The sequence below is a fragment of the Equus asinus genome, chromosome 11 (assembly GCF_041296235.1).
Source record: "Equus asinus isolate D_3611 breed Donkey chromosome 11, EquAss-T2T_v2, whole genome shotgun sequence".
Lineage (NCBI taxonomy): Eukaryota > Metazoa > Chordata > Mammalia > Perissodactyla > Equidae > Equus > Equus asinus.
Window position 1 is genome coordinate 26,763,039 of NC_091800.1, and position 27,605 is coordinate 26,790,643.

The 27,605-nt window shown below is 37.4% G+C and overlaps 1 protein-coding gene across 1 annotated transcript; it reads right to left on the reverse strand.

The window, feature by feature from the left end:
* Positions 1 to 640: 640 nt before the first annotated feature.
* Positions 641 to 27,605, reverse strand: ITM2B (integral membrane protein 2B). The gene is made up of 6 exons (XM_014838919.3): positions 26,745 to 27,605; positions 6,574 to 6,702; positions 4,912 to 5,118; positions 3,293 to 3,403; positions 2,678 to 2,828; positions 641 to 1,559 (listed from the first exon to the last, which is right to left on the reverse strand). The coding sequence occupies exons 1-6, from the start codon at positions 26,859 to 26,861 to the stop codon at positions 1,474 to 1,476; spliced, it is 801 nt and encodes a 266-aa protein (XP_014694405.1). The 5' UTR covers positions 26,862 to 27,605; the 3' UTR covers positions 641 to 1,473.

Below are 27,605 nucleotides of genomic sequence, written 5' to 3' on the forward strand. Positions count from 1 at the left end.
TTAATGCTATGTGCCAGGCAGATAAAAGATGCTCAGTAAGTATCAGTATTTGCTGAATAAACGAATAATGTGCTACTAAATGTTCAGCCCCCTGACAAATCATGAAATTTCAGAACCTGGAAGGTAGGGAAAAGCAATTCTCATTTTATCAGAATATATTCTCTTCTAAAATAAATCCTCAATCTCTGAATATCTGACTAGCTAGCCTAAAGCTCTTGAAGTCTTACTGAAATGAAACTAGAGCCAGGAATCTAATATATTTTTGGACTGGAATTGGTTCCTAGACTAAACCCTTTATGGGTCTGTGAAGCTTTAAAAATTCTGACTTCCTAAATTCAGAATTGAACTTTCTTTGTCTTAGGAATTTACAGTGAAATTACTCTTGGACATTTTAAAGGTGGTGGATTCTGAATTATTTCAGAAAGCAAGCAACCTTAGAAGTGTAAGAATCACCACTATAACTCAAAATGTTCCACTTGTGAGGGAGACATTCTCAGAAAGCACTCTATTTCATGCTCCCTGGAAACTTCAGGTTTAAGAATAGCCCTTCCATTAAATACAAAAGCATTATTTTAAAACGTCGTAAACAGCATCTTTCAAAGTTGAGTACTTTAATAGTATCCATGAAGAATGTAGTTCGTTATTTTAAAAGCTTACTTTTATTTTTAAAAAAAAATCTCTGATTTCACCCACAGTATATAAAGAACTGGACTTTCAAGAAATTGTTTCTTCTTTTACATAGATTATCTTTAGATATGAAGAACCAAATTATTCTTTGGTTTTATTATATGGGAAAAACAACACACAGTCCTTTAGTCAAACAACTTTGTGGCATTTATATTCCATTGCACAGATATGGGTTATACAAATTAGTAACACAAGTTATTTCTTAAATTCCAAACATTTTCTAAAATATTATTACAGCAGATGCCAAGGTTATTAAAACATCAAGGTGGAAATCATACTCTAAATAGTTAAATATGACACTGAAAATGCCGCACATTTTAATTAGAGGAAAATTAAAATGTGTGCTCAAATGCTCTAACAAACTAAGTAGCAGGGCAACTAACAACTACAAATAAGTCACTGTGGTCCATTTTTACGTATGCATATATGTGATTATTCTTTAGATAACCCCTTCTCTAGAAAATGCATAATTAAAACGTAAAAATCTGGTTAAATGATTTAAAGAAATTTAAATTCTTCCTAATACCTAAGATCTATGGTGAAGTGTACTATTATTTAGGACTTCATACAACTACTAATTCAAGATAAAAGACACCACACTTAGAAAGAAGAAAAGATTTTTTTAAAGGTAATGGTTTTAATTGACTTAATGAGATGAAAAGATAGTGAAGCCCTGTTTGCTACTTACATGAAAGGAGATTTTAAAAAATAATCACTGCACAAAATACAAAGGGCGGGGTTATGCTGTGATATTTAACTTTCCTCTGTGATGTTTTTCTTGACTGTTCAAGAACAAATTAAAGTTTCCACGGCAAATTTGTTTTCAAAATGCCGAATCGTAACACAATTGCTGACTTCACGTTTCTGAATACCTGTTTGGGAGGGAAAAGTCTTTTAATTTCTGGTTCTTGAGCAATAAACATTCATATTAATCTTCACAGTTATTATTTAGACATATAGAAATATTTCACTCTATATTCCGTGGACTTCTATAGTTTGATTTTTTAACACTGGAGAAAATAATTGTCTTCTCTTTTCTGAACTAAGTGTCTTAACGAATATTATTAACAATAACAATGCTATACATATAAATTTATGACCTATCGGAAATGTTCTATATCTTGACTGTGGTGGTGATTTGTTGAAACTCAGAACTACACATTTAAAAGGGTGAATTTTATTATATGTATAAGTCTGGCTTTTTAAAAAGTTACGAAGAATAAAGACAATTTTAAAATGTAAGAAATCAAGCAGTAGGTTTCAGGTGACTGATCACCCTGAGGTGAGAGAACAGCATTATTAAAAGTGCTAACAAAAAGCCAAGAAAGCACTTGTACTGGATGCCACAGTTCCAAAGAAATCACATCACAGTGTATTAGAATGGCACTTCTTACTTTCTACAGCTCTGTCACATGTACTTTCATTATTTGTACAGTAATCTGGAAAGGAAATGAAGAGATACCCTCATCCTTAATTTTTAGGTGAGAAAACAAAGGATAAGTGTTTTGGCAAAGCTACATTAGTTGTGTCAGTGCTCTTAATTCTTCAGCCAAATTCCTTTCTAACTAATCTGACTCTGATTATCTTCAACATGATCCTCAAGGCAAACTCTGCTTAGAATCCAGATCTCTAAGCATTCACCTGAAGAGCTCCTCTAGACACCCTCTGGATAAGAAGAACCCTTGCACAGTATGGCCAAACCAAGGTGCTAGGATGGAAAGTTGGACTGGGTGACTGTATGGAAAATGAGGGAACAGGATCCCCAGGCAATGCCATTTCACATTCACCTATTCTATCTGAAAAGAGTCGATTTAGAATTCAGATGATTGTTCAGAAATCTAGAGATATTACTGTGATAAAATATAGTTTTATTTTCTCACTCATGGCAAGCATACTGGCAACAATGACTAGCCTACATCTAAATCTAGTTTAACACAATGAAATGAAACAACAAACTTTTCTGCAACACTTTAACATTAAAAAGTATTACCTTTAATGGTTTCTCTGCGTTGCAGTTTGTAAGTTTCTTTGTCATGGCACAGTCGATAAATAAAGAAGCCCAGGTGATCAACGTTTTCAATGCGATCAGTGATAACCATGTGCTCATGAATCAGATATGACTGAGGCAAATAGGTCCCAGCCTACATTTGGAAAGGAATAGACATGAATATCTCAAAACATACATTAAACAGATGAAGAAAATAGACAAAACTCTTAGAGACTACAATGCAGAGCAGAGGTTGGTAAACTACTGCCCACCATCTGTTTTTATATATAAAGTTTTATTGGAAGAGTGTCATGCCATTTGTTTACCTACTGTCTGTAACATAGAATTGAATAAGTTGCAGCAGACATCTTATTTCTTGCAAGCCTACTATTTATTCTCTGGCCCTTTAGGAAAACAAATATAATTTAAGAAATTGTGTTTTAATTTCAAAATATAGAATATTAAAAGGAAAAAACCCAAACTGCAAGTCTTAGTTTCTTCCTAAAATTTTTAGCTATATGTTCAGTAAGATGGGCTCCTATAAGGCTAATTTCTCAGCAGGGAATTCCAAGATGCTATAACAGCATTATTAATAAGAAATATTTGAAAATTTTATACCTTTATGTTAATAAGTAACTCCAGTAGGTTTCTGGGCGGCATAACAATGGAAGTGTTCAGAGGAATCACATAGCACTTATCCAGGTTAAGATCTAAATAGGCTGTGAGTTTCTGGGAAGAAAAAGATACATTTTCATTAGATTAATATTTGTAACACAGGCATCAACTGGATTTTTAAGAATAATTTGTACCATTAAAACGGGCTGGCTTTAGAATGTGTAACTCACTTGGCATTTCAACAAATCAAGAATTTGGTGGGATAGGAATGGAAGTAGTAATGCAACAGGAAAATTATTGCTACTAGTAAACAAAATTCTTATCAGGGGTTGTTTCTATAATAAATGACAATAATAAACTATTAAAATAAACTGCAAATAACCTATCATCCGATTAACAGATTTAGTTCCCTCACTTGTAAGCCCTAAAGCCCTCCAAGGCATCAATACATCTTATGTAAAAATTAACTTCTCTCCTGTGCATCTAGAATAGCACTAGTTACAACTATCCTTAGAGAATTGAAGTAACAGTCAATTATTAAATGATTTTCTGTGTTCTTGTGGTTCAGCTGAGAGATGCTGGTTGAGAAAGTCTGTCTCAGAGTTTTAAGGATTAATATGAGTTAAACCAAACCATGTAAACACTCAGATTTCTAAGAGCTCAGTAAGTGTTAGCTATTATAATGTACTATTTGCTTTGGATGAGGTTTATTACCTTGAGGTAAGTAATTTTTCAAACAGGTTTATAAACACTCATCAGATGTGTATCAGGCATGAAATGTTTACAAAGCTAACTTCAATGATATGTCTGAATGTTCAACATGGCAAACTTATACACAGATGTAAAACCCACAGGTAACATCTGAACTTCCAAATGTCTGAATCCCGATTGGAAGAAACAAAACCCTGGTTTGAAGGGACAAAAATTATTGGGAGAATTTAAATATCAACTAGATATTAAATAATACTATATTATCATGTTAATGTTCTTAGATGTGATAATGACCTGGTCATGTGGATGAAGTCTTCATTCTTAAGAGATAACAGCTTAAGTATCTAGGGATCAAGTGTCAAACAAGAGAAAAAGAGATGAAGAATGTAAAATTTTGGAACCAGGCAGAGGATTTGGAGTAGTCACTGTATTTTTACTTCAACTTTTCTGCATTGCGAACAATTTTCAAAAGCTGGGAGGAAATGCAGAATGAGAGCTTAAAAACAGATGAACAAAATGATGCAGAACTAAAATTACTGATTTCTGAGAATGCTACATAGAAATGGGAAAACAAATCACCTCTTATCTAAGGAAATGGGGGGCACAGAGGAAATAATAGCCATTTAGCAGCAAAGGAGGAACAGCCATAAGGTGGGCTTTAAGACATCCAAGGCAAGGGAAAAAAAGGTAAGATGGGGGAAGGCCAGGTTCACTGAGAGTCCACTTCAGATAAAGAGCCCTTCGAATGTGGACAGTTTATCTTGTAGGGCAGAAGAAACCCAAGTCCTTTTTTTCTTAAAGTAAAAACTAAACTATAAATAGAATAAATTAGCAAATACCGAAATTAAAACTACAAAAAGCATAAATTAAAGAGCTCGCATTCCTTTTACAGTTCGGGACACCTGGCTTACTTTGTTAAAGTCATGAACAATGTTGGCAGGATCACTATCTGCAAACTCTGGGACAGGCACGCTGATGAATTCAACCTCGTCTTCCTCAAAGATCTTGATGCTTTCTTCAATTGTCTGGTACTGAGCAGCTGGGGCATCTGCAGAAGGCTCATTTAAGATGACATCATCTTTGATGTACTTTATTCCACAGTAGTACACGTCATCTGGCTACAGAGAGTTTAAACACCATTTCAGCAAGTCAGCAGGAGACAGGTTTTTAAATGTAAGCATTACTTAAGCTGCCACCTCTATTTAAATAGCATTTTGCTTGCAAACTTTTACTTTTAGATGACAAGTCAGACAGTTTAATTACAGAGTTAATACATTCTTTAAGATCAGGTTTTGAAGTATTGTAAAAAAACAGCTTCAGAAGGAGAAAAGCAGTTGATTTTCTCTTTACTTTTGTGGTCGACAAAAATAGAATATAAAAGCAATTATCCATCTGGTGACAAGAAACACACAGGCCTATTCCTACCTGTAGGCATTATTTCTATAAAAGAATATATTCAGAAACTAATGTTTTTTCTGAAAGAACATACTTTTAAAACTTTTGATATGATTTACCGATTAAATGATTTTTCTCTTATTAGCCAAAAGAGGGACAGCTTTCCTGAAATTTCCACAGGCATAGAGGTAGTTATGATTTTTCCTTAAAATATATCATAACTAAGTAGAAAATATCAGATTACAGCAAATTATTATAAAAATTATTTTAAAGAAGTATACATATATAATAAAGACTAGGAGTAGAGAACAAAACCTTAAGGCAACAGTGGAACTGCAAATGATTTTTTCTGTATCAAATATATTTCTTGTAAAAAATTGCATTAAAAAAATGACTAGTATTTTAATAATGTCTATCAACATGCCATCATCTCAAAAAATATAGAAAATAAGCACAAAATTTATACATCTTCTGGTAGTGTTTCTTATTTTAATAAATCTATGTCAACAGTTTCTGCAAATGTCAAAATGTTAAAAAAATAAACCTACTGAATTATTGCCAAGAGAAATCTATCACAAAATAGAGACCATAAATCATAATTATAATCTGAAGAAAAATCTTATGTCTTAACCCACTGAGATTACTATTAAACACTCAAGTTATAAAGAACTTTCACCCTAAGGAACTTCGACATTACTGCTGAAGTCATAGAGCTCTTAGGAGAAACCATGGACTGGGAAAGGGGCAGAGAGAAGTGGTGCCAGTGTACTCTGGGCCCAGAAGCAAAAGGCTACTGTTGGGGAGCCCCACCTGGCCAGCAAGCTATAGTCTATCAACATGACATTTGTGGCTGATGTATTTATTCAACTGGCAATTGATAACACTATAGCTTAGCCACTAATTATGGTAGGAAAATGAAGGTTAGTCAACTTTGAAAAATCACCCAACAATCTATACCCTTAAGTAAGCATCATTCCAAAACTACATTATTCTGCTTTTTTGACTGTCTAATAGGCTCAGCAAACTTCTATTCAGAAGATTTTTAAACACAGCTTTAAAACAGGACCGCTAGTCTGGCTAAAGACCACAGACAAAAAGTGCAGGCTAGGACAAGTTGGGCCAATTTTCTAATACACACGAAGGCAAGGCAAAAAAGTTCTTAGCATTTTTCCACTTACTTGAAGTGCAAAGTATTTGTACAGGTAAGCCCCTCCAAGAATGACGCCTGCAAGCATAAATGCTAGCCCAAAGCACATGCACCAACACCAGGCTCTTCTCTGGCCAACTGGTACCACTTCATCTGGGTCCTAGAATATGAAAAAGACTGACGGTCAGTATCTATCTCCAGTCAAGATCACAGAAAGGTCAGGAGTGAAAGGAACTTTAAGGATTGTCATTTTATAAACAAAGAAATAAAGACCAAAGGAGTCAGGTCCCTAATAAAGATCAACTCAGGAATGATTGAGTGGTGGTGCCAGGACTCAGCACAATGCCTCTTAAGCTAAGACATCAGTCCCTTGGGAGAGTTCTGCCTTTTAATTCTCAACATCCCACCTACTACCCATATCTCTGGGGCAATAACATATTCCATAATCTCTATTTTCTGTGCACAATTTTTGGTGATTAAAATTTCTTCTAACATTTAAAAATACAGAAAAGGCTACAACACAACTTTGTCATGCAGTATCATGGTGCTGAGCCTTGTATATTACAACTTCAGGGTATATTAGATTATTTGTAAAATTATCTGTTAGCCTGCTGCAGGTAGTTAATATTTCATACCAGGTATAAAGCCATTCCTAACAATACACAAAAAAAAGTTAAGAGGAAAATAAAGGACAGAACAAACAATATGAAACAAACTTTTTAAACAATTAGAATCTCAAAAAATAGGACAAACTTGGGGCCAGCCTGGGTGACGCAGCAGTTAAGTTTGCAAGTTCTGCTTTGGTGGGGTGGGGTTCACCAGTTTGGATCCCAGGTGCGGACACGGCACTGCTTCACAAGCCATGCTGTGGTAGGCGTCCCACATATAAAGTAGAGGAAGTTGGGCATGGATGTGAGCTCAAGGTCAGTCGTCTTCAGCAAAAAGAGGAGGACTGGCAGTAGTTAGCTCAGGGGTAATCTTCCTCAAACAAACAAACAGGGCCTGACCCGGTGGTCGAGTGGTTAAGTTCGTGCACTCTGCTTCTGCGGGCCAGGGTTTCGCCGGTTTGAATCCTGGGTGAGGACAGGGCGCCGCTCATCAAGCCACAATGAGGCGGTGTCCCACATGCCACAGTTAGAAGGACCCACAACTAAGAATATACAACTATGTACTGGGGGGATTTGGGGAGAAAAAGGAAAAAAAATAAAATCTTTAACAAACAAAACAGAACAAAACAAAAGCAAACAAACAAACAAAAAATTAGGACAAACTTATCCAGAAATAATCCTGTAAATCCATTGTCCCACCTCAAAGAATCCCAGTCTGACAAAGTTCTTCATTTTTGAGATAGAAGCAGTAGAAAAACATGAAGAAAGATTCAATATGAAAAACATTTATAAAGTCAGAAGACATACAACTTAACACAAAATTGGTAGAATTTTAATTTTGATCTCCTCAAAGAAATAATTGAGCATCAAGTGTCATCCGGGGTGATGACAGTCAGTCCTTGGGGACTGCCTTTGCCCTTCTAACTCAGTCCCTCTACTCTGTCACTTCTGAATTATAGCTCATTTCTGACTTGCGCCCGGGTTCATGTGAAAAGAGATATCAAACAAACGAGATTTGCTGCTGGTATTATATAACTAGTGGCTCAAGAAATTGTACGGACAACAAAAGAAAGGTTCCAACTAACTTGAAACCAACATAATAAAAGATATGCTAAAGTTAGCAGGATGCATTTACAGCCTCTCAAGTAAATGACTCTATCCTTCACTTGGAAAACTCAATATGGGATGGATTAGGGGAGAAAGTAGACTTGACCTATGCCTCCACAGATAAATAGGATATAAATAAAAAGGAAGAAAAACTGTATGAACAATGCTGGATATGAAGCAAGAATTCAGTTAGGAAAGAATGAAAGCTAACGTTATATTTTCAATTCTAAGCTGATGAATTTTAAATTGCTACTATTAGGGAAAAGCCCAATCCTAAATGTCCTAGCCAACCAAGAACAATTTAAAGCCAGATAGTGTGTGCCTAGGTTGGCTGAGGTTTTAATGACAGAATTTAACACTGTAGAGCAAACGCCTTTCAATCTGAGGACTAGCTCAAACGGGAGCCTCACACTCTGCTGTGGCAGGCGTCCTTGCCAATGCACTGAAGGTATACATGAGGCGAGGAGCATACTGCAAGGAAGTAGTATGCAGTGAGAATACACCTAGAGGAATTTATCAAGCCATACAAGATATCCCATCTGTGAGTAGAAAGTTACAGGAATTCCATGGAGACATAAGGTATTATGAAACTTGAATGACAAAGTATATAGTGTTTTGTTTGAGTCCTTGTCTGACATAAATATCTAAGGAGATAAGAAATAGTTCCTAGCATAATTATTTAGGGTGGAGGCAGGGTGGGGCGATGAAAGTGACAGATGGAATAGTCATTTCTAAACATTTGGTATCAGCTGCTGAGACAGTCAAATGTGCGTACAACACCCACTCTGTTTGGCAGGCTCTCCTCCTTAGTAGCACATAAATGAATAGCCAAAGAGCATGGGCAGGCACTTGTAGAAGAATATGCAGCCCCAACTGCCAAATTGAGGACAAGCTTCCAGGTCTTTTGATATATCATTTCTAACTGGTCAACAAACAATAATTTCTGAATAAATTATGAATGTCTACTGTGTGCCAAAAGCTGTGCTAGGCACTCAGTATATACACTCTCTGCCAAGAAAGAGCTCATTCGGATGAACCTGGAAAATAAATATACAAAAAGAACAAAAGTATGATATGGGCTTTAATAGGAGAACGAAAGAAGGGATGATAGCATCTGGGGAAGATTTCTCAGGGGAGAAAAGACCGGAGTGGAATGTTGAAGGACAAATACTCAGGCAGAAGACAGACTGAAACCACACGTGCCATGGCTGGAATACCCTGTGTGGTGGGGAGGGCATAAGAGATGCGATGGAGAGCTAACTGGGGCAGATCACAAAGGACCTTTGTATACCATGCCATGGAGTTCGAATTCTCATGTTCATTCAAAAATCACATTTCGGGACTATGACAATAAAACAAAAAATTAAAATTTCTCAAAGAATTCAACGTGTAAAATATTTCACTTAGCCAGAGGTCACTTGTTCAGCACCTTAATAACGTGAACCATGGCTTAAGAATCAGGAAATAAATGAATCTTTGAACAGCCATTATAGACTCAAAGTCCATGCACCACAGTCACGAACTTCATAAAAGAGCTATCAGGTCTTCAAAGTCCATCTAACCTCTTTCTTCTTTAAATTCCTAGTAATCACTTTCTACCTTGTGTTAAAATAATTCACATACAGATCTTCTCTCTCCCTACTAGGCTATAGGGTTTTTGTGAGTAACCATTCATTTTCATTTTGCATTACTGGTAGCTCAAGGAAAATCTTGTCACTTAGTTGGCACTCAACAAACATTTGATGAATGAATGAAATTTAGATATTTTCTTAAAAAGCTTAGTTACTGATTTTTTTAATGACCCAGAAGAGTTACCTCAGCAGCCAGCATGATAATGAGGGGTGGGGGCAACATAAGAATTCTTGATGCACAACAGATTGAGGCCATCTAGCAAAGAACAGCAGCCCTACATACTTAGCCCGGCGCAACATTCATTAAGGGCCTGTCATCTGCAATGTACTATGCTAGATCCCGTGGGAAATTCAAATATGACTAAGACATGGCTCACATGTTAAGCAATTTACAGTCAAAATTAACATTATGCCAGACAGACATAAATGATGTTCCATATCACAATCTGAGTCATGGAGAAGGGATTAAAGTATATTCAAGACAGAAAAGTTTTTTTTCTTTTTTTTGAGGAAGACAAGCCCTGAGCTAACATCTGCTGCCAATCCTCTTCTTTTTGCTGAGGAAGACAGGCCCTGAGCTAACAACCGCACCCATCTTCCTCTACTTTATATGTGGGACGCCTGCCACAGCATGGCTTGACAAGCGGTGCCATGTCCACACCCGGGATCTGAACCAGCGAACTCTGGGCCACCGAAGCAGAACGTGTGAACTTAACTGCTGCACCACTGGGCCGGCCCCAGAAAAGTTTTTAATTTAAGCTATTTATTAAAAGTCAATTTTAAATGATAAGATTTTAACACTTGAAAGAACAAGCTTAAAAGAAAAAGCCATACATGGGGGCTGGCCCAGTGGCCGAGTGGTTAAGTTCGTGCGCTCCGCTGCAGGCGGCCCAGTGTTTCGTTGGTTCGAATCCTGGGCGCGGACATGGCACTGCTCATCAAGCCACGCTGAGGCAGCGTCCCACATGCCACAACTAGAAGGACCCACAACAAAGAATATACAACTGTGTACCCGGGGGCTTTGGGGAGAAAAAGGAAAAAAATAAATTCTTTAAAAAAAAAAAAAAGAAAAAGCCATACATATAAGACTCAACAAGAAAAACCTCATGACATCTCAAAATATTTAGACAATGCATTTGACAAACTCCAACTCCCATTCATAATAAAATCTCTTTGCAAACTAGGAAGAGGTGAAATTCTTTAACGTGAATAAGCCTAATCATCAAAAACCTACAGCAAACCTCATACTTAATGGTGAAACTTCAGACTTACACTATACCCTTTCAAGTCAGGAATATGAGGGATGCCCATTAAAACTAATTCTTTGTTTCCATTCAACATTGTACTAGAGATCCTAACTAGCACACAAATGACAAGGACAAGAACAGATATAAAGATTAGAAAAAGAATACAAAACTGTCATTATGTGTAAACAATATAATGTCTATGTAGAAAATCTGAGAAAGTCAAATTATTCAAACTAATTACAGTTCAGCAAGACTGCTGAAGATAAAAAATCAACTGAGTCAAAGATTTATACATGAACAGTCATAGCATCAGTATTCATACTAGCCTCAAACTAAAAACACCACAAACATCCACTAACTGAGGAATGAAAAAATAAATTGTGGTATATTCACACTGAATCTCCAAAACATGCTGGTGAAAGAAGTCCAACACAAAAGACGAGTTACTGCATGATTCCATTTTTATGAAATTCCAGAAAAAGCAAAAACACTAATGACAAGAAGCAGCTTGCCATAGCTAAGGACTGGCAAAAGGGAGAGGTAAGAGGCACGAGGAGACTTTTTAGGGTGATAGAAATGTTTCATATCTTGATTGTGGTGGTACAAATACGATTTTATACAATTACCATAAATTCAATCAAATTATACACACAAAATGGGTGAATATTATTGCATGTAAATTATATTTCAATATGGGGAGTGAGGGAAAAATCAACTGGGTTCCTATATACCAGGCAATAAAAGAAAGTCTAACAACATCAAGTGCTGGCAAAAGTGTGGGACAATGGGAATTGGGAACTTTCATACAGTTGACAGGAGTTAGTACAGTTGCTTTGCAGAACAATTTGGCAGTATCTAATAAAATTAAAGCTATATATATCTTATGACCCAGCAATTCCATTCCTAGGAATATAATCCTAGATAAACTTTTGAACACGTACATAAAGAAATAGGTCCAATAAATGATTACTGCAGAATTGTCAATAAGAAAAAAATTGGAAATAACCTAAATGTCCATCAAGTGGAGAACAAAGTATTACAGGTTCATGTAATAATAGTTAAAATGAAACCAACTGGTACTGTTGATTTTGAAATAAATCTCAGAAACATAACGTTGAACCAAAAAAAAAAGCAAGTTGGATAATAGAGTATGCAATGTTTAAGACTTTAAAAATATATAAAATGGTACTACAGATTCTGTGTTTTGTATGTTTGGTTTGTTTCATAAAGAACAACAACAAAAATGAACAAGAAAAAAGAAAATCACTCATCAACAAGAGCTCCTTTACTGGGGTATATAACCTTACCTGGCCTAATTTGAAACAAGCCACAGAGACATTTCTTCCCCTTGTACTGCAATAAAACTGGTGCACCTTAAATTATGCTGATAAAGGTAAAGAACTCCCACAGGGGCTGCACAATTATCATCTCATTAATCTTGCTAAAACCTCAAGTCCGTACCCCAGTTTATAAATGAAGACACTGAGACACACTGGCCTTATAATCACTCAACGGTAGTGTAGAAAGATGGCTTTCAAAAGCTTTCTCGCTCCTGCACTGCACTAATTTCTGGTTCAAACAAATATTATCATCATCTGATAAAGTAAAATTCCTTAACCAATTATATCTTAAGCAAAATGAAGGGTAAATTTTGGTACTTCAATTCGTCAAGAATTAGGTCACCTCAATCAGTTCCCTAAGAGGCTTCAGTAAATGTGGTTCAATTACAAACTTAACTCAGACAAAATGCAAGGGTTTTCACATAGCTTTTACTCTGTTCCCAACTAACACATCACCTCACATCCTCGGGTAGTTCTGTCTGAGCCATCTTTATACGATGAAACACAAGAGACTTTTTTTCAAAGCTCTCAGATATACCATTTTGCATTATGATAACAAATGCAACAGCGACACTTTAGGAACCAGAATACTAAAGAGGAAAATCTCTCTTAGGGTTAAAAAATACATTACAAAAAAAAGAAAAGAAAAAAAGCAATGACATAAAAACACTTTAAGTAGAAAAACAAGACAGAAATGCAGAAAAGAACCAATACAATTTATTCAACTCAGAGTAGCACAAAACACGTACATTTTAAAACAGTTTTTTCTAAGACCTCATCAAATGACCTAAAGAAGCTGAAAAAGAAAGATATAAACCTGTAAGAAAGAGAAGAAGGACAAAGATGGAAAGATGGATAGCAGAGAAGAAATGTCCACATTTTGGAGGATGGGAAACAGTTGGACAAGTGGTATTTAACTTCTCTGTCTCAATTACCTCATCATAAATGTGGCTTCACAATAGCACCTATCTCATAGGGTTGTTGTGGGGATTAAATGAGGAATATATGTGAAGCATTTAGATCATTGCTTGGTACAGAGTAAACAGTAAGTGCTTAATAAATGACAGCTATTATCCCCACCATCTGACAGCTGGGAAAGGTAGGCTGGAACAAGTATGTGCTGGGGTTGAAACCAATAGAAAGCAATCTACAGCAGAATACTGAAAAGGCCAACTGGAAACGACATTGCTGGAGAGGAAAATTAAATCACTTCCTGTTCCAATAAGAATTTTAAAATAACAAAAACAAACCTTGGTTATCATTTAAAACCTAATTTAAAAATTTTCAAAATGCTTTCCTAACTATATTCTCAGAACCACAAAAGTTATGTAGGTGGTGCTCCAACTGATTACTGTCATGTAAATACCAGTACTATTCATTTACCCTTGGTGCATGTTCTGTTCACCTGCCGTCCACATCAGCTTTCCTTCCCCAGTGTGGGAGCATCAAAAAGGCACGATCCAGCAATCTGTACGTTATTAACAACACTGATCACCAAATGCATTCTGCTGTATGTAAAACACAAAATCTACGGCTAAGAAGCTAAAATCTATCAAGGCACCAAACATTTGTTTCCATTTTCTCTTGTTCATTTAAATCAGTATCTGAATTTTGCTATCTGATTTGACTTTTCAAATAAGATTGGTACTATCTCAACTATGGTGACAAAGTTCACACGAGAAACATTGTATCTGACACACAAAAAGGAAGCAGGTTTCCAAGTGATTGGCATTCCATGAATAACAAAGTTACTGCATTATTTTGTACTTGGAATAGGGAGAGGTTTAAAAAATGAGAAATTCATCTAAAATTACAATGTCTATAGAAGAGATTTCTTCTGAATGACTTTTTTTTTTAACAAATCCTATGACAATATATACAAGCAGTAATACAGGAACAAAAAAATTAAAATTTTAAAACCACTGCATAACAATTTAACTATTGCGAAAAATTTATGAAATCTGAACCAAATTACTGGCATTATATAATATTAAGCACAGGCCTAGATTAAAAAAAAATAGGTCAAAACTAAAAAGAAAAATCAGGCTGTAAAGGCTTTTAGTGCTGGATCATAGCTTAATCACTTTTGTACCATTAGGGGCAAGCAGAGTATCTGGTGCAAAGCAGAATATGAATACAGGAATACCTTAAACTCTTCTATTCTTTTTTCTATATATTTTTAAAGATGACCATCATTTCTATACAACGTTTATTCAATCTACACTGAAGAGAACTGTACTAGTGATAATATTTTATGAAGTGAAATGTCAGATTTTCAAATTCAAATTGGTGATATTTAAAGTACTGGGAGTCAAAAGAAAAGCCCAAACTAGCACTAACAGGCAGATGTTTGTAAACAACAGCATTATATACAAATGTTATTTATTGTTCATGACAGCCTTTAGCAAGGACGGATAAATTAGTTAATGTAGATTTCTTCTACCACTGGCTGAATCACGACTTCATATTGTTCCCAATTAGAATATCAACTGTCTTCCTAAGAATTTTAAGTACAACAGGGATGTTCTCCTCTCTACAATTCATTATAAAACAAGTGTCAAGATTAGAGGGAAAAAAAAAGCAAACCTGTTCTGGACTCATTTTTGCATAAATCTTGGATTTTAATGTCACTCACTAAGATAATTACATTCATATTCAAATATGAGTAATTCCATTTAAAATGCAGAACTTTGGTAAGAAAATTCCAAGTATATTTTTCTAAAAGCACAAAATAATTTAAATCCAGAAAATTATATTTTCTGTCTGACTTTAGAATTTTGAAAGTTATACAAAATGACAATAAAAAAATAACTCCAGGGGCTGGCCCAGTGGCTAGGTTAGTGTGCTCTGCTTCGGCAGCCCGGGGTTCATGGATTCGGATCCTGGGCACGGACCTACACGACACTCATCAAGCCACGCTGTGGTGGTGAGAAAGAACAGAGGAAAACTGTCACAGATGTTAGCTCAGGGCCAATCTTCCTCACCAAAGAAAAATAATAATAAGAATAATTATTATTCCAGTTCTTGAGATCAGAGATATTTGTGTCTCTATAGCAAACATATAAAGAGTGCTTTGAACCTATGCCTAACACCAATGCATGGACAAGAAATACTCTGGAGTCATGTGATCTTGCTCCCTTATTCCACCACTCTCCTAGCTCTTGGATCCAGGGCTGTTGTTTTCTTGTGAACATAGATACAGACATTTAAGTAGGTTGTGGTTAATTTGGTTTACATCATACTTGGTCTTCCTCAGCTACAGTAGGTACTTCTTGACGGTTTGGGTGCTTAGTAATTTTAAAATTCCTAGTATAGTGTTTGGCCATGCAATGATCATATATGTGATCAGTATAGTTCTCAGAAAGAAAAGATCCCCTGTGGAAGGACCACGAAAGGTCATTTAGTCCAATACATCATTTTACAGATAAATATAATGGGGCCCAGAGAAGTTAAGTAAAATTATGTGTGTAGTATCATAGAACTAATAAGGCCTGAATATCATCTGACTCCACGTGCATCTTAGGGAAAGAAAAGCATGGAGCTATTAGATCAACCACCTGAATAAATGATAGCTTAGGCAAATTAACTCTGGTAGAAAGTGAAGTGACACCATGTCACAACTGGATAATACTCATACCCAACCAGAAATGACACAGTCTGAGTTTCTACAGAATTCTGCCATCTTAATGGGTTTACTTAAATTGAGCCACATTCATAATAAGCACTATATATATTTTTTTAAAGATTTTACTTTTTTCCTTTTTCTCCCCAAAGCCCCCCAGTTCATAGTTGTATATTCTTCGTTGTGGGTCCTTCTAGTTGTGGCATGTGGGACGCTGCCTCAGCGTGGGTTGATGAGCAGTGCCATGTCCATGCCCAGGATTCGAACCAACAAAATACTGGGCCACCTGCAGCGGAGCACGCGAACTTAACCACTCGGCCACGGGGCCAGCCCCTAATAAGCACTATATATTAACCATTACAACAGTAGTGCAGCTATTATTAACATGTTGACAAAACAGGATTTTTCTCTATTGTTCATCAACTTACAAAGGACAGTAACAAAAAGTATTAAAATCATATGCACATGAAGCAAAAACAATAAAGGCAAGTAAGTCAGAGACATCAGCATATAAGCAATTCAAGATAAATGAGAAAGGCAAGATACTAAATATAAAAATGAAACCTAAGAAAAGTTAGAGTAATAAAGCTACAAGGCAAAATCATAAAGTTGGTAGTGAGTAAGTTGTCTCTAAAATCACTCATGAAGGAGACAGTTCTGGAACATTAAAGAGGGAGAACAGAAGAGGCCTCATAGATCTTTCTAGGCCATACTGTCTGACCTTAAACTAGTGCTAATAATAATGCAGATGGTTACCATTTTTATCTATTATTAATCATTAAGTCCATTTTTAATGTTAAAGCAAATAGTCTAATAAATCTTTAAAAAGCTATCAAGATAGCTGAGTTGAAAGTCATACTATTGATTTCCAGTTAAACGGTTATCTTTACTTCCTCCTGAAAGTGCAACAGACAGTAAAGGGATAAACAAATAAATAAACCTTAAGTTAGAAAATGGAAATGAATGAGAACAGATAAATTGTCAATAAAAATTTTGAAAGCCAAAAACATAAGTAAAATACCTCAAGCTTCTAGAGGAATAAAACAAAACAAAACTAGTTATGTACAAAGAACCAGGAATCAGAATGGCATCAGACTGGAAGATAACGGAGCAATGCCATCAAAATGCTGAAAGAAAATTACTGCTAACTTAGAATTTTATACCCAGATAAATTAACAATTACATGTGAGGACAGAACAAACATTCTCACACAGGCAAGCTTTTAAAAAAATTGATCTCAGATACTTTTTCTCAGATTTATAAAACTGCAAATCCAATATGGGACGGAGGCCAAGGTAATTCAATTCCAGGATGGTAATTACTCTCAGGACATCTGTATAGCAACGTGCCTAGAGTGCACCAGTCTGGCTGGTAAGAATGAAGAATGACAAGTGGGATACTGCCAAGAAAAATATGAAACTTGATAAGTTATCTGGTAAGTCTGTAGATACAGAAGCATTGTCAGAGAGTCTGAGGATGAATTAGCAATAAATATATAGAAAATTAAGCAACTCTCCCTCTCTGACCAAACAGCAATCATCAAATCCAGGCAAAATAAAATGGTTTTGTATGAGAAAGGAAGTAGAATAAAGTCATACTATATTACTCAGGTGTAAATAATGTTTATGTCACTTATAATAAAAGCCTTATCAATTTAACCAGAAATTACTGTAACTATACCAGAAGAATATGAGTGTAGGATGCAAATATATAGAAAAGGCTAACATTCCCTTTCCATATTAGGAAGCCAGTAGGTAATCTAAAATTGCAAAAAAACAAAACCACAAAACAGCAGTATAAGCAAGTATCTAGAGTAGAAGTTCTCCAAATATGGTCCAGGGACACCCTTTCCGGTGGTCCACAAGGTCAAAACCATGCTCGTAATAAAACTAAGACACTTTTTTTTCATTCTCATTCTTTGACTAGTGTACGGTGGAGTTTTCTAGAAGCCAAATGCGTGACAGAACAACAGGCTGACTGCAGACGCTGACAGGAGAATCCAGCTGTCTTCTACCAAACTATTCAATAAAGAGTGTTGCAAAAATGTAAAACAATGTTACTCTTACTCTTCTTAAAAGTTTGTTATTCAGAAAATTTTATTTTTCATAAAAATGTTATTTATGTTAACATGTTATATATTTATTATCTTAATACATTTGCATTTCTAATACAGTAAATATTAATAGAGACAATCTACATAAATCAAAAGCTCTTTGGGATCCTCAACAATTTTTAAGAGTGCAAAGAGGTCCTAAGACCAAAATGTTTGAGAACCACTTATTTACAGAAATATGAAGCTAGGATCACCATGTACAGTTGGCCAGGTTGTTCTGAGTACAAGGATGCCAGACAAAGGGGATCAGTGGGGCCAGAATCCAGTTATGCTCTGCTCACCAAAACCGCACAGAAGGTACCTTTTTCTAATTTGCAGAAAGGCACGGCATAGCCTAGTGGTCACCCTAATAAAAAAAGACCAGAAGAAGCTAAAGAGTGAATGCTATTGCCTCAAATTAATCTACAGGGATAGAAATTAGAATAAGTGGGTACCTCAAAGTGGAGAGGAGGACAGACTGCAAAAGGATATGAGAACTTCCTGAGTTGATAGCAATATTCTGTCTTGACTGGGTAGTTAGTGCAGGTGCATACATTTAAAATTATCTAACTGTACACTCAAAATCTGTGCATTTTACTATACATAAGTATAGTGCAATTTTTAAAAAGTGGGTTCCTCTGAGATAGGGCAGGACTATTTGCATTTTAAGACTAAGTATTACTTTGGTAAAACCCAAAATTAAATTTACAAGATTCTAGCAACACCTATTATGTAATAGAGAAATACAGACTTTTATATGAAAATGGCTATAGTTACTGAATGCTAAGAGTCCTGCTGCTGCAGGAACGAACCCTCACCAGAAAACCTGGAGGGGGGTGATTTATCAACACTACTACTAAGTAACTGACAGGTGAGGGAGGGCTAAGCAGTAATAATACCACAAGTAATATTCCAAAAGAAGAACGATGAGGGGGTGAAAATGGGGCTTTATAACAGATGAGGATAGAGGAAAAGCACTAACATTTAATGAGTTTCTATGTACTAGGGACATTAACTTTGTCACTCTAACACTATAGGTGTGGTACCACCATACTACTTCACAAACAAGGAAACTGAGGCTTGGGAGGTTTCCTGACTTGCCAAGTTATCAGGTCTAGCTTACAATATTATCTTTTGCCAGTGGGATCAAACACTATCTGAAAACGGCTTTAGGTTTGAGGCATTAGTCTATAAAAAACAAAACAAAAATGAAAAATTGCTCTGCTTCATTAATTTTCTACTTCTATCTTGAAGTCGTCTACTTCTAGAAATCTTTAAGAGAAATTTACTCAAAACAAGTAACATCTGCAAAGCTGAACCAAAGCAAAAAGGAAAACTAGATGATGCTCCATTTGGTCCCAGATCATCTAACTGTTTAACAATCTGATGAATGACAAACGCTGTGACAGAGTGGTGGTTGTAGTAATAGCAGTAGCAGCGATAATAATAGCAGCTAATATCTACTGAGTCTTACTCTTATCTGTTCCTGGCATTGTGATAAACTTCTTAGAGATTATCATATTTGCCATTTTGCTGACAGAGGAATCGAGACACAGAGAGCTGAAGTAATTTACCCAAATGTCACAGTAAGTGCTATACACAAGACTTAAACTCTAAAGGATAACCTCATAGTCTGGGCTCTGAATAAGCAGACAATTTTGCTTCCTGAACTGTACTCCTCTACTGAGTGAAGGGACGGGGACAACAGGGAGAAACTGACTGATTGCCCCCCCAACCATTAAAAAATGTAAAAATCATCCTTAGCTACGGGCACATCTGGACAGCGTAGAGGCTGTATAACAGTGGCCCATGTCAGGCCTTCAGGGTTTTTGCCTGAAATTCCCGTATGAATTAGTTAATATTTAAAAATCAGGTTTTAAATAAAAACCCTGATTCTAGCTTGCCTTTAAAAATGAGAAGATCAAGCAACACTGGATCTACTTTCTTGAAATGAAAATGGAGACTTCTAACCTGTTAAATATGCGAAACACCCAGCTTCACCAATTCATCTGCTTGGGCCCAGGAGGCAGTGTTCTCTGCTTAAAACACCTCGTGCTGCCCTAGCTGAAAATGACAGGCCAGGAAGTGCTTTTCCTAGCACTAAGAGGAAAGCAAGGAAAAAATGAATTGAGGAGAAGGCTATTAAATGAAAGATAAAAACTGCTAAGAGTAGTATATACAGCAGAACAGAAATACTAGAGAGGTTGGCTTGAAAAAATGCATTTTAAGAAATGCAGACTTGGACTGCCTCTTAAAATCATGTTTCTCAGCATGAAGATGGGTCTTCTTTTGGATGCCGCAGTGATTCAAGTTATTTACTTAACAATGCAACTTACCTTTTGATTTTTAGATTAAACAATTTTAAACATTATAATCATATTTAAAGCAGAGAAAATTTAACATTTAAGCTTTACTCTTACCTTGGTCTGCAAAATAGACATATTTTTAAAAATAATTTTGGCATTAAAAGTTAAACATTCAAATATACAAAAATCCATCAAAACTTCTTGTTTTTTATTTTATTTACTCTTTTTGAGGAAGATTAGCCCTGAGCTAACTGCTGCCAGTCCTCCTCTTTTTGCTGAGGAAGACTGGCCCTGAGCTAACATCCGCACCCATCTTCCTCTACTTTATACGTGGGACGCCTACCACAGCATGGCTTGCCAAGTGGTGCCATGTCCGCACCCGGGATCCAAACTGGTGAACCCTGGGCTGCCAAAGCGGAACGTGCGCACTTAACTGCCTTGCCACCGGGCCGGGCCCTTTCTTGTTTTTTAAAGTATGAAATTCAACTGTGCCAAAAAAAGGTATATGCAAATGTTTTTAAATCTCAAGGTATTAAATACCTAACACCATACTTATTGTCAATTTCCCAAATAAATTCCCTAGATATTTAACTTGAAAATGTTTAGTAAACTTTATAAATTATACAAATTTTATTTCAACATTAATTTCTCTTCTGACATATATACATTAGCTCTAAGTCATATAATTTCTGCTGGAAATTCATCAGCTTTTAAACATAAAGCATGAAATGAAAAATCAGAATATTCCTTTATCATAAAAACAAGAGAAACTTTTTTTATTTCTGTAACTCAAGAATGAAACTCTTCTGGTTAACAGTAAAAAGTCTATGTTCATTCTTACTTGATTTTTCCCCCAAATGGCCGAACTACAGAAATACTTCATAAAGTCCTTTTTTCCCTCTAATCAATTAAAGAGCTTAAAAAAAAGTCGACTGTTTAAAATAATTTTGTTCATTCAATTGTCAGTAACACATTAAAGATTTTATGTGTTTAAAGATTTCCTTAAAGATATTAAGAATGTGTATCATAAATACTCATTAAAGGAGATAATCACAATTAAATGATTTTTTTATGAAGTTCTTAGGGTCATATCTGTAATAAAATTTCTAATTTTCAACTTTCATCTGTCTACCCTGTAAAAGATTTTCATTGTTAAGCTTTGTGCAAAGAAAATAAGAGAGCTGGGAAATAATTCTTTACACATAAGCTTCTTAAAAACATAGCTCCAGTGTTACTATTTTCTACATCATTTAGACAAAAACCACCTCATTCAGAAATTCAGAATTGTAAAATCCTTTAACAGGCATTAGCTATGGCCTGAAAACGTCCTTTCATGGCAAAATCTTTAACTCCTTCAGTCTAAGGTGTAATAAAAAGTGCCAAGTTTACCAAAAAGTTTAAGAGGATGAATTCATTAACATCATATTTGAAAAGACACAATTTTTTTCAGTATTTTCCTCTACTGACACTACAATATACAAAGCAGTCCAAGAAGCTTTAGTTATAATATGAATTCAGGAAGTATTGCTTTTAGGAAAAAGAAAATGTCTTTTAAATAGACACTCCAGATATTTAAATTATTGTATGACAGAACTTAAGAGAAATACAATGTCCCATAACTACTACTTTATAAAGCAAGTCAACCTGTAGCAAAACATAATGAAAACTTCTTAAGTTAAATTCTAAATCAATTTAAATAGGCCTGTACCATGTGTTCCAAGAGATATTTCTGGTTAAAAAAGTACTTTTATTTACTTAAACCTCCTCAATGGCAGAGTCGAATTCTGTTAACATCTTACAGGCCAAGGATAGTATGCTTGCTTTTGTCTAGTCTGAAGAAAATATGTTTATTTTGACACTGGGAAGACCCCATGCAGGTAATTTATCATCCAAGTGCATAATAGGTAACCTTGTCCACCCTCTGCATCCCACCGGGCATGTGCACACAGGAGGTCCTGCCAACTCACTTGGTATGCACAGGGACAATTAATTCATCTCCCAGTACTAAGCCCTCATTTCAGATATCAACACCCTCATGGAGAACCAAAATGTAATGACTGTAAAGTTTTTACTGACCAACGTTTCCAAACAGTAAATTACACAACTAGGTAATGATATGCACTTACGTTAAAGAGAACCAAGCTCTCAATCCTTTCTCTAAAGATCAACACATTTCAGTAAATGTCATCATATATTTTATCTTCCTCTTTCTCTCTGCCCCTCCAAAAAACCACCACCACCACCACCACCACCACCACTAAGCTAAATTCCAAACCCTTCAGTCCTGTTTGTGCAAACAGGAAATGCCAGAAAGTGTAAAGAACTAGGGTCCAAACAGCCATTTTGTGATGGGTAACTCAGAACTTAAACTGGGTTAGGGGTCCTTCACTTTCTCTCACTTCCATCCTGCCCCAGCTTCCCCCCTTACAAGCATCAGACTTTTCTCTCCCTTTTATGAACATCTACAACTACAACTTGAGATAGAGAAGAGGCAACACTACACATCAGCAAACAGCCTGTGGGGATACCTACGAAGCAAACTTAAGCTTTTTTGAGGCCTGATATTGGGAAAGGTGTTTCACAATTAGGCATTACAACAAAAAGAGTTGTTGACAACTACTGTTGTACAGTGAGGTAACCCAAAATGAAAATATGGCTTATTACATAATACCTCTATCCATCTCCTTTCTCTTTGACCCACTGCCACTTAATATGAGGAAGGAATGCAACATGCTAAACATGGGGAGGGAGAAAGGCAACGATCTGGTTAGGGTGAGGAGGTAGTTGTTATCTTTCACTATTAAGACAATTTAATTCCTGCCAAATACAATTATGCAATCCCAGCATCTTCACAGAATTTTAAAACTGGAAGAGCCCTTACAGACCATCTGGTCCTATCCTCTCATCTTACAGAGAAAGAAAACTCAAAACTTAAGCCCAAGATCAACCAGTTATGTAATGACAAAACTGGGACTTCCAACTCTGTCCATTAAGTATTTTCTTTGTCATTTGCACATATAAAACAATTTCCCAAAGTTCAAAGTTATAGACACAAACATAAGTGAATGAATTGCTGCCTATAACATAAAACGTGCACATAATTTCAAATTTGTTATACAAAACATAGGTCATACTCTTTGCTGTGTCTATACCTATAAGAGCTTTGTGCCAATTGGGACAGGTGGAGGAAGGTGAAAATAGTTAAAGGGAAAATGTAGGAAAAGAGTAATAAATAGCAAGCTAGGGGAGATAATACAATCAACAGACACGGCTGTTGGGATTAACAGTTACTGAAAAGACACGACTGAAAAATGGGGCAATGGAACTGCTTCCAGAGGGTTCTCACCCTGCAGTGAGAAAAGCGCTAAAGAAATAGCAAGACAGGAGCAGTGTAAAAGTGCTGGAATGCGTGTTACATAAGCCAGCTGACTGGAGTGATCAGAATTCTTGTGGCATAAGGTAGTAGTATCTGCATTTAAACCAGAATCCCAGATGATACCAGGGCAGGTGACCCTTAAGGGTACATTTTGAAAAACATTGGTCTTTGGGATATTGTGGTCTAGAGGCGTTAAAGGTATTAAAAATTCTTGTTCAGGAGTTCTGCTCTATAACTAGCTTTACTTGATTCTCTCAACCAACTAGGCAAGGAAATGCCCCAGGCAAACACACGAAGACTGATTCTGTGCAGAAGCCAGGCAAACTCGGTGGTTACCGTACATACAGTCACCCCAAGGAGACAGAGAACATTATGTAATCACTGCCTAAGCTCTAAGATGAAGAGATCAGTTGTTCTTTCAGAAATGTCTGTTATCGTTAAGTTTTTCATTTAGCGTTAAGTGACTAATTATAAGAATGCTACTTTTAATGTAGAGCAATATTTTGTCACTCACTGAAGAAAAGAAGTCTTTGAGCCTATAGCTCGAAAAAGAATTAGTCATTTTGTATCTGCCAATTCATCCATGACTGCTGTGTGGTTACAAAAGAAGACTCTGGCCCTCACAGCTTAGCTCCAGTATTTTTCTTTGGATATGGGGATCCAAGAAAATAGAAATGGAAAACAAAGCACAGAGCTATGAATGGTTACTTTTTAACCACTGCTATGAGCACAAAATTTGAATACAGTGAAAATAGGAGAAATCCTGAAAATCTGAAAACAGGGTCACCATTTCAGAAATGACAGAAAATGTCAAAAGTCAGCTTTAAAGCTGCTTAGCAAATTAATTGTTTTTTGTCTTGAGTTTCAAATCTCCTTCACTACAGTGGAACAGAGAAAAGCTGTCTGCAGTGACATCATCCGATGCTTTCTCCCTCTCTCTTTTTAACTGGGGGAGTTATATTTGCTCACCAGATTTTTAAAAAGATATATAATAGGATTAAATCTCTCTCTCTCTCTATATATAAATGTATTTGAGATTGCTGTGACTGGGCACTTGACTATCAATCTATTTTAGGTACAATGAATGTTAGATAAACACAGATCTAAGATAATAATTTGCTACTGGACTTATCATTTCTGCATTCCAAACATTTTCTTTTAAGACCAAGACTTTTGCAATGGATTCGGGAAAACAATACCAATACCCAAACTCTTAATCCCTTTAGGGAATCAGTTTACTGTTTCTCTTTCAAGACAAGGCAGTCATTTAAAAATCAACCCCTGATGTCTGTAAGGCTTTTTTTCCCCTTTATTTTTTTAATTGAGGTAAAACTGGAATACAACATTATGTAAGTTTCAGGTGTACAACATTATAATTCAACATCTGTATACATTACAAAGTGATGACCACCAAAAGTCTAGTTACCATCCATCACCATTCGATTGACCCCCTTCACCCCTTTTGCCCAGCCCCAAGCTCTTTCCCCTCTGGTAACCACCAATCTGTTTTCTGTGTCTATAAATTTGTTTTTGGTTTGTTTGTATGTTTGTTTAGATTTGTCTGAAATCATTCGGTATTTGTCTTTCTCCGTCTGACTTATTTCACTTAGCATAACGCCCTTAAGGGAACTAGAACATTTCCAAAAAATAAGTACAGGCACGTAGGTTAAGATTATACTCTCAAACATTTTTATAGTAGAATAGTGGCCTATTTTTCAGCAGTAATTTTCATTACACTATATAAAAAATAATGCTTATTTCTCATAGCTGCACACAAATTATTGGGTTTTTTTTAAGTTAAAACTAAGTTTACCCTACATAATAGGTCTTGAAAAATGCTAACGAAAAAATAACTTAAGCAACGTAAATAACTCCTGCAGTTAATTTCTACAGGATTGAATTTGTGCAGCCTAAAAGATCAGGTAGAAAAAGGCTGTGAGGCTTTCCTTTTTAACTTGAGACAATTACAATCATATGTTAAACGAATATTATTGTAAGCCACTAAAGTTAGCACAATTATGGTTCCACTCTTGATTTTTACTTAGATCTAAAAGGAGGATTTTGCAAAATAAAAGAGAATTTTATAAGGGACAAGTTCCTTACGGTTAGTTTCACTTAGCGTTAGGTGGCCTCATAAAGATGTGATATAACTTAAAAGCCAATTGTCAGTTTTACACTAACTTCCACACAGTAATTACTGATCTTTACCGGGAATATTCGTTTTAATTATAAAATCAACAGCCAGAACCTACTCTGAAGGCACCGTCACCTCGCTTTCTCCCCTCACCCGCTCCCTCGCCTCCTCTCCAGACCCCACCGTGAAGTTCACCTGCCGAAACCGAAGGCCCGTGGAAAAAGGAGGTAAAGAAGAAAATGCTTTTAAAATTAAGAGGCTTACAGTAGCTGGACTTAGTCCAAGCGCTGTTCAGCCCAGAAACGAAAGTAGGAAGCGCAGAGGTTTAGGCTTGTAATGATGTCAGCCATTTTAGGCACATTATTTATACTGGGAAGGAAGTGCCAAAGTCTGTGGCGGTTTTCGTTGTTTTGCATGTTACCGCAGGTCCCCAGGGCGAACGAACCCAGTCTCGGTCCCCTGCACATTCCCTCGACTGCACCAGGGACCGTGAACTCGGCACAGTTCTTCAATCCTGCTCTCTCCGGGCTTCCCAAGCCCCCGATCCCGCGTTGGCACCGTTTCCTGCACACGCACTTCCTTACAAAGCAGCAGCTGAGGCCGGACAAGAAAGGGGAGCAGCCCGAGGGAAGGGAGAGCTCGGCTCTCTCGGGGGCCGTCGGCGCGCACAGCCGCCCCGCCCCGCGCAGCTGCCCCGGCCGGCCCGAGCGCCCCTCCCCGACCGCCCCGGCCCTCGGACCTTGCAGTCCACGGCGACGGCGTCGGGGGGGATGATGAGCGCCTCCTCGCCGCTCTTGGGGTCGTCCTTCTTGGCCTCCTTCTGGGCCAGAGCCGAGTTGAACGTAACCTTCACCATGGCGGGGCCTGGGGCGCCCTCGGGGAGCGGAGGCGGGCTGGAGGCGGGGGCTGCGGGGTCCTGGCTGCGGCGGCAGCCTCCTCGGCCGGGCTCCGGCGCGGCTCAGCGACGGTTGAGGAGGATCCGCAGCTCCGCAGCGGCTGAGGCAGCGACTGCGGTACCGCTCTCGCAGCCTCCCAGCTCCGGGGCGAGGGCGGAGGCGGCTCGCGCACCCTGAGGGCTGGGCGGGGCCGGAGGCGGACGGACAGGACTGGTGGAGCCGGGGGCGGGGGCGGAGCCGGAGGCGGGCAGACGGGACTGGCGGAGCCGGGAGGGGGCGGGGCAGGAGGCGGGGCCGGAGGCGGGCAGACGGGAGGGGCGGGACCTGGCTCCGCGCTAGACCCTGCCTTCGCCCCAGGTCCGACGCCGGTCGGGACGGGTAGGGAGGGGCACTTACGGGTGAGGGCCGGTCGGCCCCGTGAGCCACCTGGATTTTCCAGTTTGAATTCGCTTCCAACCACTTTACCTCCGGCCTCAATGTTGCAGGTGTAGCAAAATCAGGTGAACTTTCCTGGGTTCGCCTCCTGCATTGTCTTATTCTCTGGCAGCACCAGGCAGGCCCTTCCCTGCCCGTTGCCCCCACCGAGTCTAAAGGTCTTGGAATTTGGGGGCGTCCACACCTCCATTTTCTCACTTCATTATGGAACCGAGTTAGTGGAGCACAGGAAGGTTTCATGTGCTCTATCCTTGTGGTCTGACTTCTTT